Source organism: Neoarius graeffei, chromosome 13 (genome assembly GCF_027579695.1).
Source record: "Neoarius graeffei isolate fNeoGra1 chromosome 13, fNeoGra1.pri, whole genome shotgun sequence".
NCBI lineage: Eukaryota > Metazoa > Chordata > Actinopteri > Siluriformes > Ariidae > Neoarius > Neoarius graeffei.
Genome location: NC_083581.1, coordinates 23,305,859 through 23,320,555, shown reverse-complemented (window position 1 = coordinate 23,320,555; position 14,697 = coordinate 23,305,859). Strand labels below are relative to the sequence as shown.

Genomic DNA, 14,697 nt, shown 5'->3' with positions numbered 1-14,697 from the left:
TTTATTAACGTGACGTGAATATAATATAATATAATATAATATAATATAATATAATATAATATAATATAATATAATTATCTTATTGTCTTATTTTGGTCAGACTTCCATCCTGCAGAAACATCTTCAGCCTCGCGCACACATCTGCCCGTGCGTCCGAGAGGCAGTTTTGTAGCCCCGCCCACACGCAGTTTATCACCACGCCCCCAATATTATCGCAATTAAGAGAGAAAGAAGGGAAGAAAAAGAAGGAAAGGAAGCGGTGGAAGAAGAACAGGAGTGAAGTAGAGAGGACGAGAAACGGAGTTTATACACTAAGGGTCGCTTTAAGGAAAGTGCGAAAAGACATGAGATTTGTGTAGATTGTGGGCAGTTTTACTAACTGAGGAAGAGGAGGAGGAGGAGGACGCCATAAGACTCGTCACCTTTGTTGAGAAGAAACGGACGAGTTTTTATTTAACTCCAAAGGTGGACTGACACCTCGAGGATCATCATGGACTCCAGAAGGAACCGCGCAACCACGGTGGCAACTTTGTTTCACACGGGCTGCTCGCTTTTCATCACATGCCTTGTTCCATGGACCGTCGCGTTCAACCTTGATGTAGAGAACCCGGTGATATACACAGGACCCGCAGGCAGCTATTTCGGTTATTCTGTGGACTTTTACATGGCACAGTCAATACGGTGAGTTGAGTTTAATGCTTGCTCAGGAAGAATTGGCAGACTCCATACTGACAAACAGAAGAGAGAGAGCGAGAGAGAGAGAGAGAGAGTGTGTGTGTGTATTCTGTCAGAATTAGGGGTACAGTAGGAATCCATTTCTGTCCCCCAGTCTACACTCTACTCTACACTAATGTACCCTCAAGGACTCATTATTGGACCTCAAGGTAACCGTGTATCTTTCTCTGGTCAAAAAGTTACATACATGTTCCCAAGCAGTATCTAAAGGCTACAAATCAGTTCTTTCAAGTACTGGGGTACTGCCCCACTCACAACCCTTTGTACCCCTCAAGGCATAATAATAATCATAATAATGTACTTTACATCCCTTAAAGCCTATGTAAATCCCATTCTCACCTTCCTAGTCTTTCACAAATGCTCGAACTTAAGTAAACTATGGGTGAGAGCCTCCGTAATCAGACCTCAGCAGGGGATCTATAGGCTACACCAAGCTCAAAAGCCATCCAGATGAAAGCCTGTCTTCACAGCCGGAGCCTGACAGTCTCTTAAAAGTTTCCCTGTTTGTTCAGGATAATACTAAACCCCGAATCGTGCCTATGCACGAGAGCACAAGATGATGTTAAAGATCCTTGACTGTATGCGGATCTTCTTCATAAACCTGTCTTGCCTAATAACTACTAGATAGGTCGGTGTTTCAAGCCATATTTGGGACATGAACAGGGGAAGGTTTGACGTCAATGGCAGGGGAAAAAATGATCCAGCTCTTGAGTGCTTCTGTAATTGCCCTTGATTGTATGTACAGTACTTGTTCATCAAGAAGAAGGCTGTAAAATAGCCATGGATAAAGAATACAAGAGACAATAGAGATGTTACTTATTAATCATGAATCGCACTGTCTGATTTATACGCATAGTCAGGTTTTCAAAGTGTCCTGTATTCCATCACAGAGCTCCGTCACTGTCCTCCCCTGTGAGACGGACTGTGATGCCTTGGCGCCAGTGTGACTCATTGTTATAACGAGTGAGACCCGAAGCTCAGATCAGATTTTAGGAACTTCATACTAATACGTCATGCCTTCTTTGGGTTTTTCCTATGAGACTTGGTGACACATTGACTGACTAGACATTCACAGGAACCACTGGTCCTGTGAACTGGCTTTCTGTTTAGAATTAAAAAATGAAGCATTCTGCGCTCCAATTCTATACTTCTTTCTGTTATTATTTCTAGAATTTTTTTTTTTTGGGGGGGAAGCTTGGTTCAGGGTCAGACGGTGGTCTTGTAGGTTCACAACCTTTTGTATAAAGGATTAGGAGCTTTGATTCTCTCACTTGGACAGAGCTCTGGAGAGTTCATGATGTTGCAATGATCTCTGCTGTGACTGTAAATCATTAGTGATACGGATGGAACTTGGTACACAGACGAGGAGGTCTGTGTGATGGCTCAGTCTGTTTTTGTTGTGTGTTGGTCAGTGTAGCTCTGAGAGTATATGAAGTATCTCTCTCTCTCTCACTCTCTCTCTCCTCTGCTAATGTAATTTTACATGGTTTTTAAACCCCTCACCCAACTCCCATATTTCAGGGCCATCCAACCCCCACCCACTCCATCTCACTCACCCCCATGAGCTATGAAGTCACAGAGAAAGCAGCAGCTGCTCTCACCTACCATTACTTCATCTGAACTTAAACTGTTCACAGAGCATCGTCTGCAAAAACACAGGTTTTTCCTCTGATTAATAAGAATATTCAACATCATACATAATGTATATTCCCAGCCAGAAGGAATACTTCATTTTAGTCCATCATATTCCATTCAATCACCTCAACCTGTCATACTGCTCATCAGCTTTTACACTAATGACAACGTTTCAGTGACATCGCATGGGTTACACACCTTTTATTTGAATATGTGCACCTGCTTCTGTATGAACAAAGTCTTTAGTGGCTGTAGCTTTTGGGACTTTTTTTTCTGTGTTGTGCATGTTGGGATTGTTCAAAAACTCAAAGTTGGAATTGTTCCAGCCTTTCCCTTAGCCAGCTGTTTGAAGCCTCTGCAATGCAGAATCTGCTCTAGAGTTTTCTAGTACTTTTTGTATATTTCCAAAACTACAATTCTTCCCCGCATCAGATCTTTGTAATACTATTATGGCTCAATATCTTAGTGTTGTGATCATGCTGCTTGTCTGGATTTTTAATGAAGCTGTGCAAAGACTGCTTGAAGGTGTGGTTCATACACTTGTAAACTTTGTAAACTGTATAAGCGGACTGTCTTGTTGTAGCATGGCCTGTCCAGAAGGGTTCATGCATTTTTTTTTTTCTGAATAATATCTGTGTCATCTCCAGCACTAAACGTGTTTTTAGCTGTTGTGAAATGCATATCTCTGCTTTTAAGGAAGAAATGTTGGCTTGTTTTTATTAAAAAAAAAATACTGGGTTCTCAGTACAAACTTGTTTAAGCATTAGGAAAAAGTCATTCATTATGTGTAGGAGTAGCACATTCCTCTCTGTCTGCATAGCATGTAGATAAGGACTGAGAGCTCTTTAGCAGCAGTAGGTCAGAGATCAGGATCTAAACATTGGATTAAATTCTCACTGGGGTGGGTAAAGGGTATTTTGAAATGGAAATAATTTTCATTTTCATTTCTTCATGTCGAAGCAGCTCTTTTGTTTTGCCGGAGCAGCTTACAAAACGTGCATTGTATTAGAAGGCGCAGAGATGGAAAGTACTGAGGTTCTTTATCAGATCTTTTACATTTAAACAAGTGCTCTTTTGTAGTTCGAATTATTCATTCATCCAAACGGTCTTAAATGCTTGTTTCATTTTTGGAGAATAATTTACTACCATGCATTCCTTCCCATTTTTTTCCTTTTAATATAGAAGTGTAATGTCCTGCTAGTTAGACATCTCATGAGTCATCACACATGCATATTACGCATCATGGGTGCTTTGGCCCTGACCCATGATGCATATTGTAATCTGGTGATTGTCACACTAACATTAGTGTAAATACTGAACCAGTATTTCTCCAGTGTATCCCCATGGAACCATAGTTTACAGGTCCAAGCTAGTAACTGCTTTCTCCTGGTCATGGGAACTCGAGGCATGAGTCGGACTTACAACCTGAAAGAGCTCCCAGTCCCTCACAGGACACCATGCACGCACACGTTCATGCTTAAGCTAAGGTAGCAGCCAGAATCGCTTCACGGTGGATGATTTTAGGCCTTCTAGGGATCGACCGGCATGTGTTCCAGGCCCTTCTGTCGCAATACGTGACAGCCATGGCGCTACCTTGTGCAACTGGGTGAGCATGGCTTCCATCCCTGGAAAGTTTCATCGTGTTGAAAATTGCTGTGGGTCAAGCGCCGGATGAATTAATCCATAACTGTGAAAGCGTCCTTGAGGCATACGTGGGCTACCGGGGGTTGCCGTAGCATTCCGTCACAACCATCAAGCTCAACGTTCATGGAAAAACATTCTGTGGAAAGTTAAAAAGTTTGCCTAGGAGATGTGGCTTATTTTGTCTTGCTGTGGCTATGCCATACTGCAGTCGTGAAAACCGTACACGCTGCCATCATTGCCGTAAGGTCACACGTTGCTATTCGTCCCTGCCGCTGTCAGTTTTACCGGCATCTTCCGTCGTGGCTACTGTTGCTTCATTTGCATCTTTGCTCTGCCCAAATTTATGCGATGGATCACCTCCAAAATCTGCTGGAATGGCCACAGTAGGCCCCAGTCACGGTTCTCACAGGTCACCTGACAATGTATGACCTTAGCATTTAATGACCGTTTGGACAGTAGGAATGAACAGGGAGGAAACCCACATGGTTACAGGGAGAACATGTGAGACTCAGACTTGAACTTGTGATTTGGCAGCGGTGCTGTGCCACTATGTTGCCCATTCCATAATTAGCTCCAGATAATTTAATTTCCTTAGGATGCTACCATTATGCGCCAGAAACTGTAAATCATGAAGGGGCAGTAAATAATTTGCATAATAAAGAAACATCCACTGAGTTGTATTGCTGTTTGCTTTAGCTGCCATGACCTCAACAATATCTGTTGGTGATAGTGATGTTGGTTAGATAAGAGAGCAAATCAGAATTTGATGCATTTTCCCCCCCTCTCTTTAAAGCATATGACTAAAAGACAGAAGAGCTCATTCAGTTAAAACCTCAGTCTTGCCATTCAGATCCTCTTTGTGGACATTTCAGGAAAAGCTGAGAGACTACTGCTTAAATAATGGTAATAAATGGCTAAAGGTTCATAAATCAAATTGCATGCAAATTAAGTTATTAGAATGTGGTTTTTTTTGCATGCAAGTTTTTAGAAATAGCCCATTGTATATTGTGTACACATGATTTTTCTGGATAATTTAGTCAGTCACTTCTAATTAACTCCTTGCTTTTTCACCATGATTTTAGTTCTCGAAGGTTTGTGTATATTCACATCATTTTATAATTCTGGTTGATGGTGTATTTGGAGGCTGGAAACCCCTTCTAAACACCATGCCAGCAAGGTTGAAGTCATTTCAGACAGCGCTCCAGTGACATAAGGTTGACACCTGGGCAGACGGTGATTGGGTACGGGTTGGGGAGTGTTTCTGGCTCGTTAATTTGGGTTAAGAACCATTTGGAATTGGGTTTTCTTCCTGTCTTTAGAAAGGCGTGCTAGTTGCCGTGTCAGCAACTTTTCACCCAGCTCTTAATCTGGCAGTACCGCACATTTTTTATCACGTTCATTTTGGTCTTATTAGCAAAGCCACACAAGGATGAGGATGTTTAATGTTTAGCGTTTTAGCAGTAAACACACTTCAGCCTGACTCTTGCTGCTGGCTGGGGTTTCTTGGCGTTCTGTTAGTGTTCTGGTGACCGCTGTTGAGACGTTTGTTTGCCGCAAACTAGTTTCCCTCACTTGTCAGCAGATTGTTCATGTATCTCAAAGTTTATTCAACAAGTGTCTCGTTTATACCTCGTTCCTATGTATACTGAAAACCGTTTATTTATTGCTGTAATGGTGTTCTGTGGGATTGTGAGCAAAGGTGTTAAAGTTGTGTGAAATGCTAATCTATCCCCTGGTGACCTGGTAACGTTAATGATTTTTTGCCACGGCTCTACTGGGAATTGGAATCACTGGTGTTGTGATGATGATGCAGCAATATTACAGTGGCGCTACTGATACCTACACAATTTAATTTACTCATAGCATCAGCGTTAAGCAACGGGCAGCACATTCACAGCAACTAGGAAAGAAAACATCAGCAGATATTGCTGGAAATTGGAATGAATTATTGGTCCTGTCTGAGCTCACATTTTTGTTTTTACATGTTTTGCTCTGTAGCATCCCGTTAAATACAGTCAGGTGGGAAAACATGGCGTTGTCATGCTGGAACACGTTTGGGCCTCTTAAAGTGCCATTCCACCATTTGGATGTATTCTTTGGCATAAAATACAATATATTTTGACAACATATATAAATGGTATCACTAGATAGAGAAATCTTTTAGCTTCAAAATGATATATCAAACATAATTTTTTGACAAAGACAAGTATATTAATTTTGCGACCAAAGTCACCTACCCTTTTAATTTCCGCGCGTGATGTCATCGGCAGGTTCCCCTTCTCGTGTACCACGTGACGTGTGACGTGGCACATATTATCAGCAATGGCGGATAGAGCGCGATAAAAATAATACCAATAAATCTAGCTAATACCAATAAATCTAGCTAACTGAAAGATTAACTCAAAATTTTTCGCAATTTTTTTGGCCCCCATATACGAGGAGAAATGACTCTCTCACTTTGGGGGTTTCCTGGTCTAAAAATAGACCGACACGTGGTACACAAGAAGGGGAACCTGCCGATGACATCACGTTTCACTACCGCGCGGAAATTAAAAGGGTAGGTGACTTTGGTCGCAAAATTAATATACTTGTCGTTGTCAAAAAATTATGTTTGATTTTGAAGCTAAAAGATTTCTCTGTCTAGTCATGTTGTCATAAAATATATTGTATTTTATGCCAAAGAATACATCCAATGGTGGAATGGCACTTTAAGGTTATGATACATGGGGCAAATTTTTGGGCATTGTTGCTGGCAACGGGCAACCAGGTGAGACACAGGGCAACTAATTAGGGCAACAGACAATTTGCAACAACCAATCAGATAAGCGCAAATCTATTGCCAGGGAGACAGATACCACAAAGATGGACACTGAAACATTTGCAGTGGTCACTTTTTGTCTTGGCTTTCACTCAAGTATCACTTCTGGAACAAAACTAAATGCTCTGGTCAAAAGATAATTTGCCATTATTTTAACATTTACAAGTCAAAATAACCACATTATTTTGTCAATAATAAACACTTTTAAAAAAAAAAATCTCTTTAAAAATGCTACTAGCCTCAATTGCATGTGCTATAACTAATAACTGACACATGCATTACAAAAAGGCTTTCTTTTTTAGATCCTGAAGTTTGTACTGTTTCGCCCTCGGGTTCCACAAGTATTTGTGCTCTGTATGTGAATTAGATTGGACAATAAGTTCGACAATCTCTATTACAACTCAGGAAAAAACAACAACAAAGAAACCATGAGCTGCCCATCACTTTTAACTTCACACATGAGCGCTAACCTGCATAGCTAGCAATAACTTTCAGCTAACTGTTAGCAAAAAACACCGCTAGTTAGCTAAATCCCATCCAAGCTCTGTGGAGCGGTGGTTAGCTAACGGCAGTTTACACTTGGCTGAAAAAAAAAATCAATGTCTTAATTATAACCTGAGCACATAAAAATGGACGTCTGTTGGTTTTCTAAGCATTTGATGAGGTAAATTCACCACTTTGCATTTACACAACAACTTACCGGCATAAAAAGACAAGTTGTCTCTCTTCTTCTTCACTCCACTGCTGGAGACTCCACCATCTTTATTTATTTATTTATTGAAAATTTCAGAAGCTCTCAGGTGGTCATGTGATTTGCTGCTAGCACACTGATTGGATGATCTTAAAAATTGCCCGAAATGATCAAAATCGTTCAGGTAGAAGTTATGTTGCCCAATCTCAGTGGGAAAATGTTGTCAGGCAATTGCGCTTCGACATTGCCCAAAAAGTTGCCCCATGTATCATTACCTCCGTCAAGGAGGTTATGTTTTCGGTAGCGTTGGTTTGTCTGTTAGCAACATTACGGAAAAAGTTATGAACGGATTGCTCTGAAATTTTTTCCAGAGGTATGACTGGGCACAAGTAACAATCCATTAAATTTTGGCGGTGATCCAGATCACTGTCTGGATCCCGGAATTTTTTAAAGGATTCTTGGCGGAGGTCTGCGCTCTCCGAGTGCTTTTCTAGTTACGTTTAGTTTCAGTGAAGGGAAATCTTAGTGCCACAGTTTTGTGCTGTTGGCAACAGTTTGGAGGAAGGCCCAGATATGACATAATGGCCAAGTGTTCATGCACTTCATGTAGCACTCGTATATAATATTTTTAACTTGTCTCTCAACAGAGACCTCTGATTGGCTCTCAAATAGTCTGCATTCAAAACTTCAAGTTAGTTAGGATGTTACTGTTGTGATGCTCTCCTCGAACAACGGACCACTTAAGTAGATGCTTTTAATTAGATTCTTCTGGGAATTGCCAAATGTTTCCAAATCAATTAAAACAATGTTAAAGCATTACCTTTTTGTATTTATTATATGTTATGGCTTCAAGTGCTTACAAAGAGCTGTACTCTAAGTATGAAGGGACTTGCATCAGCAGTCACTGGTTCAGCCATGCAAGCATCCATCTGTTTGTGCTGTTTTGCAACTTCTCTGAAGCAGTTAGAAATCATTGTCTCAAAGCACTGGATTATCTGTATTGCAACGTGATTGTGACATTTGATTTGGCGATTTGGTTGCGATGTCTTTACAGTCCGCCTTAGATAACAGGCTTCTATCTGTACCTCCTCTATAGTCTGTTTACTTCACTGGAGGCTGACTCACTCAACTCGGGGCATTTTCCACAACCGGCATTCTTTCACCCAAAGCAATTGAGCTGTTATTACAATGCTAACATTAGTCCAATGTTTAAGAATTTAACAGGGAGAGAATGTAGTTTAGACTAGACTGATTCTCAAGCTGATAAAAAAGCCATTACATGCTAATTGGTGCCTTTTTTTTTTTTTTTTGCATTTCTGAGATTACTATCGTGTGTGTTTGCAAATTTGTGTGATTAGCAACACAGCAATTACTTTTGTTGTATTTCCTGTTGTTTCTTTACAAGTCTTTTCATTGATCAGAGAGCTTCTGTTTCTGCACTTTTGCTGATCTTATTATGCCTACACATGTAGAAGGACATCAGCATGCATATGTGGCCAGGGGTCTGTTCCAGAACGCATATTTGTGAGCAAGCCAGATAATAAAACTTGAGATTGGCAAAAATCCGTGTTTTTCTTTCTTTCTTTTTTTTCCCCCCTTCCAGATAAAATCGAGATCAGTAACTTATACGGTGGATATAAAAAGTCTACACACATCTGTAGAAGTGGGAGGTTTTTGTGAAGTAAAATAATGACCCCAAGATAAATCCTGTCAAAACTTTTCCCACCTTTAACGTGAAATTGCAAAATGTACAAAATGAAAAACGATCAAACTTTTTTTTTTTGGGGGGGGGGATAAAATTCCCCCCTTACAATAACCTAATTGCACAAGTATGCATAGCCCTAATCTAATACTTTAAATTTTTTTATTTTTATTAAACCACTCAGGTTTTTGGAGTGAGAGTCTATCAGCTTGGTAACATTCGAGAGCTGTCAAATTGTGAGGGCATCTCCTGTGCATAGCCTGCTTCAGGTCATCCCACACATTTTTAGTTTGATTCAAGTCTGAGGTTTGGTGAGGCCATTCAAAGGCATCAATGTTCTTTTGGTGAAGTCATTCCTTTGTTGATTTTGGAGGTATGCTTTGGGTCAAGGTGAAATTCCTTTTCATGTTCTGGCTCAATACTGGCTGGTATTTGTAGCATTTCATGATTTCCTCCACCTTGATTTAAAACCCCCAGTTCTGGCTGATGAAAAGTACCGCTAGTGCTGCCACTACCATGCTTCACTGTGGGATGTTCATTTGGTGATGTACTTTTTTGTGCTAAACATATCTTTTGGAAATATGGACTTTTAGGATTGTCATCAGACCCTGATGCATTTTGCTACATGGATTGGGGTGATTTATTTGGGCTTAGATGGCTTTTTTTTTTTTGGAGGGAGGAGTGCTTCCGTCTAGCCACCCTTCCCCGTAGCCCAGCCGTGAAGAATATAGGAGCTTGTCAGAGAAATCCGTACTCCTCAGATATTCCTGCAGCTCCTTTAATGGTGCTGTTGGTCTCTTGGCAGCCACCCTGGTAAACTTTTGTCTTGTCCTTTTGAATATTTTTGGAGGGATGTCCTGTTCTTGGTGATGTCACTGTTGTGCTCTGTTTTCTCCACTTGTTGTTGATGGCCTTCGTAGTGTTTCCTGGCACAGGTAGTGGTGTGTGTGTGTGTGTGTGTGTGTGTGGTTTTTTTTTTTTTAATTCTTTGGTACCCCTTTCCTGATTGATAGCTTTCACCAAGTGATGGAGGCTGCCGTGATGAATTTTTGTCTTGTCCTTTTGTACGTTTTGGAGAGATGCTGTGCTCTTGAGGTCACTGCTGTGCTCTATTTTCTTTACTTGTTGATGGTCTTCGCAGTGTTTCATGGCACAGGTAATGTTTTGGAAATTCTTTGGTACCCCCTTTCCTGATCAGTAGGTTTAGACAAGTGAGAACCCATGTACGGTATGTTGCATAAGATCTTTGAGGACCATGGCTTCAGCAGTCAGATGAAACCAAGATGTGAAGAAAATAATCCACAAACAGCTGGACTGTATTTGGGTTCGATAAGGATGATAAATACCCATTGACAGCTGTATGATACTTTTGAATATGTTTTTGGTTCATTGTCAACACAAAAACCTGCCATTTTAACAGGGGTGTGTAGACTTTGTATATCCACTGTAGATGTTGAACTTCTCAGGAAAGATAGTGTGGTCGTGAATTACGCTGTGTTATATCTTTTTAAAGAAGTGTGAAAGTGGTAAGTTTGGACATGGATGCACGCAAATAACAAAAAATATAAGAAGTTTTTTTTTTTTTTTTTTTGCAGTTTCATGCAGAAGCCTAAACAGATGTCCTTTATACTGTTATCAGCTTTTCTCTGGCAACTTTGCAGTGTATTTTACAGGATTATTATTATTTTTTAAACTTCGTATACTGGAAAGCTTTTTATATTTTACATATTTTGTTGTTTATCCCTAGGACATAGCTCAACCATTCTTCAGTTATGATTAGACATTTAGAAAGTAAAATCCATGTTCTTTATATAGGAATTTTATTTGTAAGTCTTTAAGCATTTCCCCATGAGTTTAAGCAATAACTGAGGAATAACACACACTTGTGAAGTTCTGTCCATGCTATTTGCATGTTGCAGCTGAACTAGAGATTCATCAGACCAGGTGACATGTGTCCAACCTTCAGCAGTTCAGTTTTGGTGAACCCGTGCTCAGTGTAGTCTCTGGTTCCTGTTCTTGGCTCATAGGAGTTGAACCTGACGTGGTCTTCTACAGTTGTTTGTAGCTCATCGTCTCACAGTTGTGCATTCTGAGAGGATTTTTCTGCTCACCACGGTTGTCAGCATTGGTCATGTGACTTTCTGTATTGGACTTCCTGGCAGCTTGAACCAGTCTGGTCATTCTCCTCATCAACAAGGCATTTATACCCACAGAACTACTCATGGGATGGTTTTTGGTTTTTCACACCATTTTTGTTTCAACTCTAGGTGTTGTGTGTGACTGTCAGTAGCTCAGCAATTTCTGAAATACTCAAACCTGCCCATTTATTTCGAACAACCGTATTGCAGTGACCAAGATCATTGTTCTCTTGACGTTGTTTATGCTATGTTATTAGCTGATTGGATAATCACATGTATGAGCAGAGGTGTAGGTATGCCTAATAAAGTGGCCAGTGAGTGTTCACCTCACACACTTGGATATACAAGTTCTTTAATAAAAAAGATGTGACTGACTGGATTTGGTTATTTTCGTCTCCGAATGTTTCATTACCTCTGGGATGTTCCCTCTGTCCAGACACATGGCGGAAAGTCTGAATTTTCTCTCCTCACCGGAAGAAAGCGGTGTTTAGTCCCCCCCCCCCTTAGGAAAATAAACAGAACACCTACTTTTGTGCAAACCCCCCCTCCCCCACAGCATTGTGCTAACCAGGGAGACCATCCTGTGGAGTCTTAAAACCCTGGACATGACTGATTGACCAACCTGACTTTTTTTTTTTTCCTTCTCTCCTTCCATGATTCTGATCATTTTTGTAGTCTGCAGTTCTTTGATGTGACCTCCATTGAGATTTTTTCGGTCAGTATAAGCTTTGTGAGGTTACCCCCAGTCACGCATCGCTGAGACCAGCCTAAGGGGCAGGAAAGGGCGTTCTCTTCCTGTAGGCTTACACACACACAAACCCCACCCACCCACCCACAGTGTTCTGACCCCTTTCCCAAGCCTGGACTTAAAGTGCCATTCCACCATTGGATGTATTCTTTTTGGCATAAAATACAATATATTTTGACAACATATATAAATGGTATCACTAGATAGAGAAACCTTTTAGCTTCAAAATGATATATCAAACATAATTTTTTGACAACGACAAGCATATTAATTTTGCGACCAAAGTCACCTACCCTTTTAATTTCCGCGCGTGATGTCATCGGCAGGTTCCCCTTCTCGTGTACCACGTGACGTGTGACGTGGCACATATTATCAGCAATGGCGGATAGAACGCGATAAAAATAATACCAATAAATCTAGCTAATACCAATAAATCTAGCTAACTGAAAGATTAACTCAAAATTTTTCGCAATTTTTTTGGCCCCCATATACGAGGAGAAATGACTCTCTCACTTTGGGGGTTTCCTGGTCTAAAAATAGACCGACACGTGGTACACAAGAAGGGGAACCTGCCGATGACATCCCGTTTCACTACCGCGCGGAAATTAAAAGGGTAGGTGACTTTGGTTGCAAAATTAATATACTTGTCGTTGTGAAAAAATTATGTTTGATATATCATTTTGAAGCTAAAAGATTTCTCTGTCTAGTCATGTTGTCATAAAATATATTGTATTTTATGCCAAATAATACATCCAATGGTGGAATGGCACTTTAATGATGGTGAAGAACGAGAGTTGGTTTGTAGACCGTGAGGACATGTCTATGTTCTACCTTCCCATGCTCTTTTGAGGAAAATGGACTGTTTTAAGCCTAGGTCACAACCAGACGTACGATTTTTTTGGCCGTGCGATTTTTTGGCGTTTCCCAAATCGCTGCATTTTTTTTTTTGTTTGTTTGTGGAGAAAGACGCACGTTGGCCATAAGTTTGTCTTGCAACCTGAAAAAAACGTAAGCGCCCGTAGAGTTTGTTTGACATGACAAAGAACCTCTGCGGCCAGTCTACGGCTCGAAAATCAGCACGTCACACGCGCGCCCTCCGTGCGTTTCTTGCACGTAGACCAGCCGTAGGAGCACGTACGGCCAGTTGTGACCTAGGCTTTAAGGCAGTTTTGCAATACTTTACCCATCCTCCTGCTAGGCAACTTTCCTCACTTTGTAGCTTGTGCTTTAAAATATATATATAAGTGCATCTTTTATTAACCAACTTCTCCTTTTTTGTTGACGGTTTTTGTTTTTTGTTTTTTTTAAGTTTTTTTTAAATCGACACACACCCGCATTTCCTGTATTGGACTTTAACTTGCATTAACTTCCTGTGTACAGTTATGATGATCAGTGGCCCGGGTTTCATTGCAGTTTTACGCAAAATAGAGTTTACAGATCACTTTTTTTCAGAATGCAAGTATTTCCATTTGTTCATCATGTCCTGTGATTTAAATGTGACAAATGTGTTTCCATTTTTGATTTTGCCTTATACAAAGTGGAAAAACTCTTTTGGTGATATTTGAGTGCTTTTGAAATTCATGTTTCCATTGTTCCAGTTTCAAATTGCACCTTCAGCAGGTTAATGGAAATGTGGCTGATTTTTATTTATTTATTTTATTTTTTTAATTGCTATAATTTATATTACAATGATCTGCTTGATTCACAGTTAAGTAATCATTTTAGGTTGTTAAAATTTACAAACCAATTAACATGCATTCCAACCAGGTGAGCTTGATCATACAGATGCATCTTTTCCAAAGATGAAATTGATGAATTTATTGGTGGAATTAGCTTAAAGGAACAGTCCACCGTACTTCCATAATGAAATATGCTCTTATCTGAATTGAGACGAGCTGCTCCGTACCTGTCCGAGCTTTGCGCGACCTCCCAGTCAGTCAGACGCGCTGTCACTCCTGTTAGCAATGTAGCTAGGCTCAGTATGGCCAATGGTATTTTTTGGGGCTGTAGTTAGATGAGACCAAACTCTTCCGCGTTTTTCCTGTTTACATAGGTTTATATGACCAGCGATATGAAACAAGTTCAGTTACACAAATTGAAACACAGTGATTTTCTATGCTATGGAAAGTCCACACTATAATGACAGGCGTACTAACACCTTCTGCGTGCTTTGGCAGCGCATTGATATGGAGCTCAGATATCAATGCACTGCCGAAGCGCGCAGAAGGTGTTAGTACGCCTGTCATTATAGTGCAGACTTTCCATAGCATAGAAAATCACTGTGTTTCAATTTGTGTAACTGAACTTGTTTCATATCGCTGGTCATATAAACCTATGTAAACAGGAAAAACGCGGAAGAGTTTGGTCTCATCTAACTACAGCCCCAAAAAATACCATTGGCCATACTGAGCCTAGCTACATTGCTAACAGGAGTGACAGCGCGTCTGACTGCGTCTGACTGACTGGGAGGTCGCGTAAAGCTCGGACAGGTACGGAGCAGCTCGTCTCAATTCAGATAAGAGCATATTTCATTATGGAAGTACGGTGGATTGTTCCTTTAAGCTTGATTTTACTGTCTGTAATATG

At 40.5% G+C, this 14,697-nt stretch overlaps 1 protein-coding gene across 1 annotated transcript in view; it reads left to right on the top strand.

Moving 5' to 3' along the window:
• The first annotated feature begins 240 nt into the window (after nucleotides 1–240).
• itga5 (integrin, alpha 5 (fibronectin receptor, alpha polypeptide)) overlaps nucleotides 241–14,697 on the top strand; it is a 90,172-nt gene continuing 75,715 nt past the window's right edge. Inside the window, exon 1 of the mRNA XM_060937357.1 lies at nucleotides 241–681. Coding sequence (XP_060793340.1) covers nucleotides 491–681 — 191 coding nt within the window. The 5' untranslated portion in view covers nucleotides 241–490. The remainder of the gene's footprint in view (nucleotides 682–14,697) is intronic.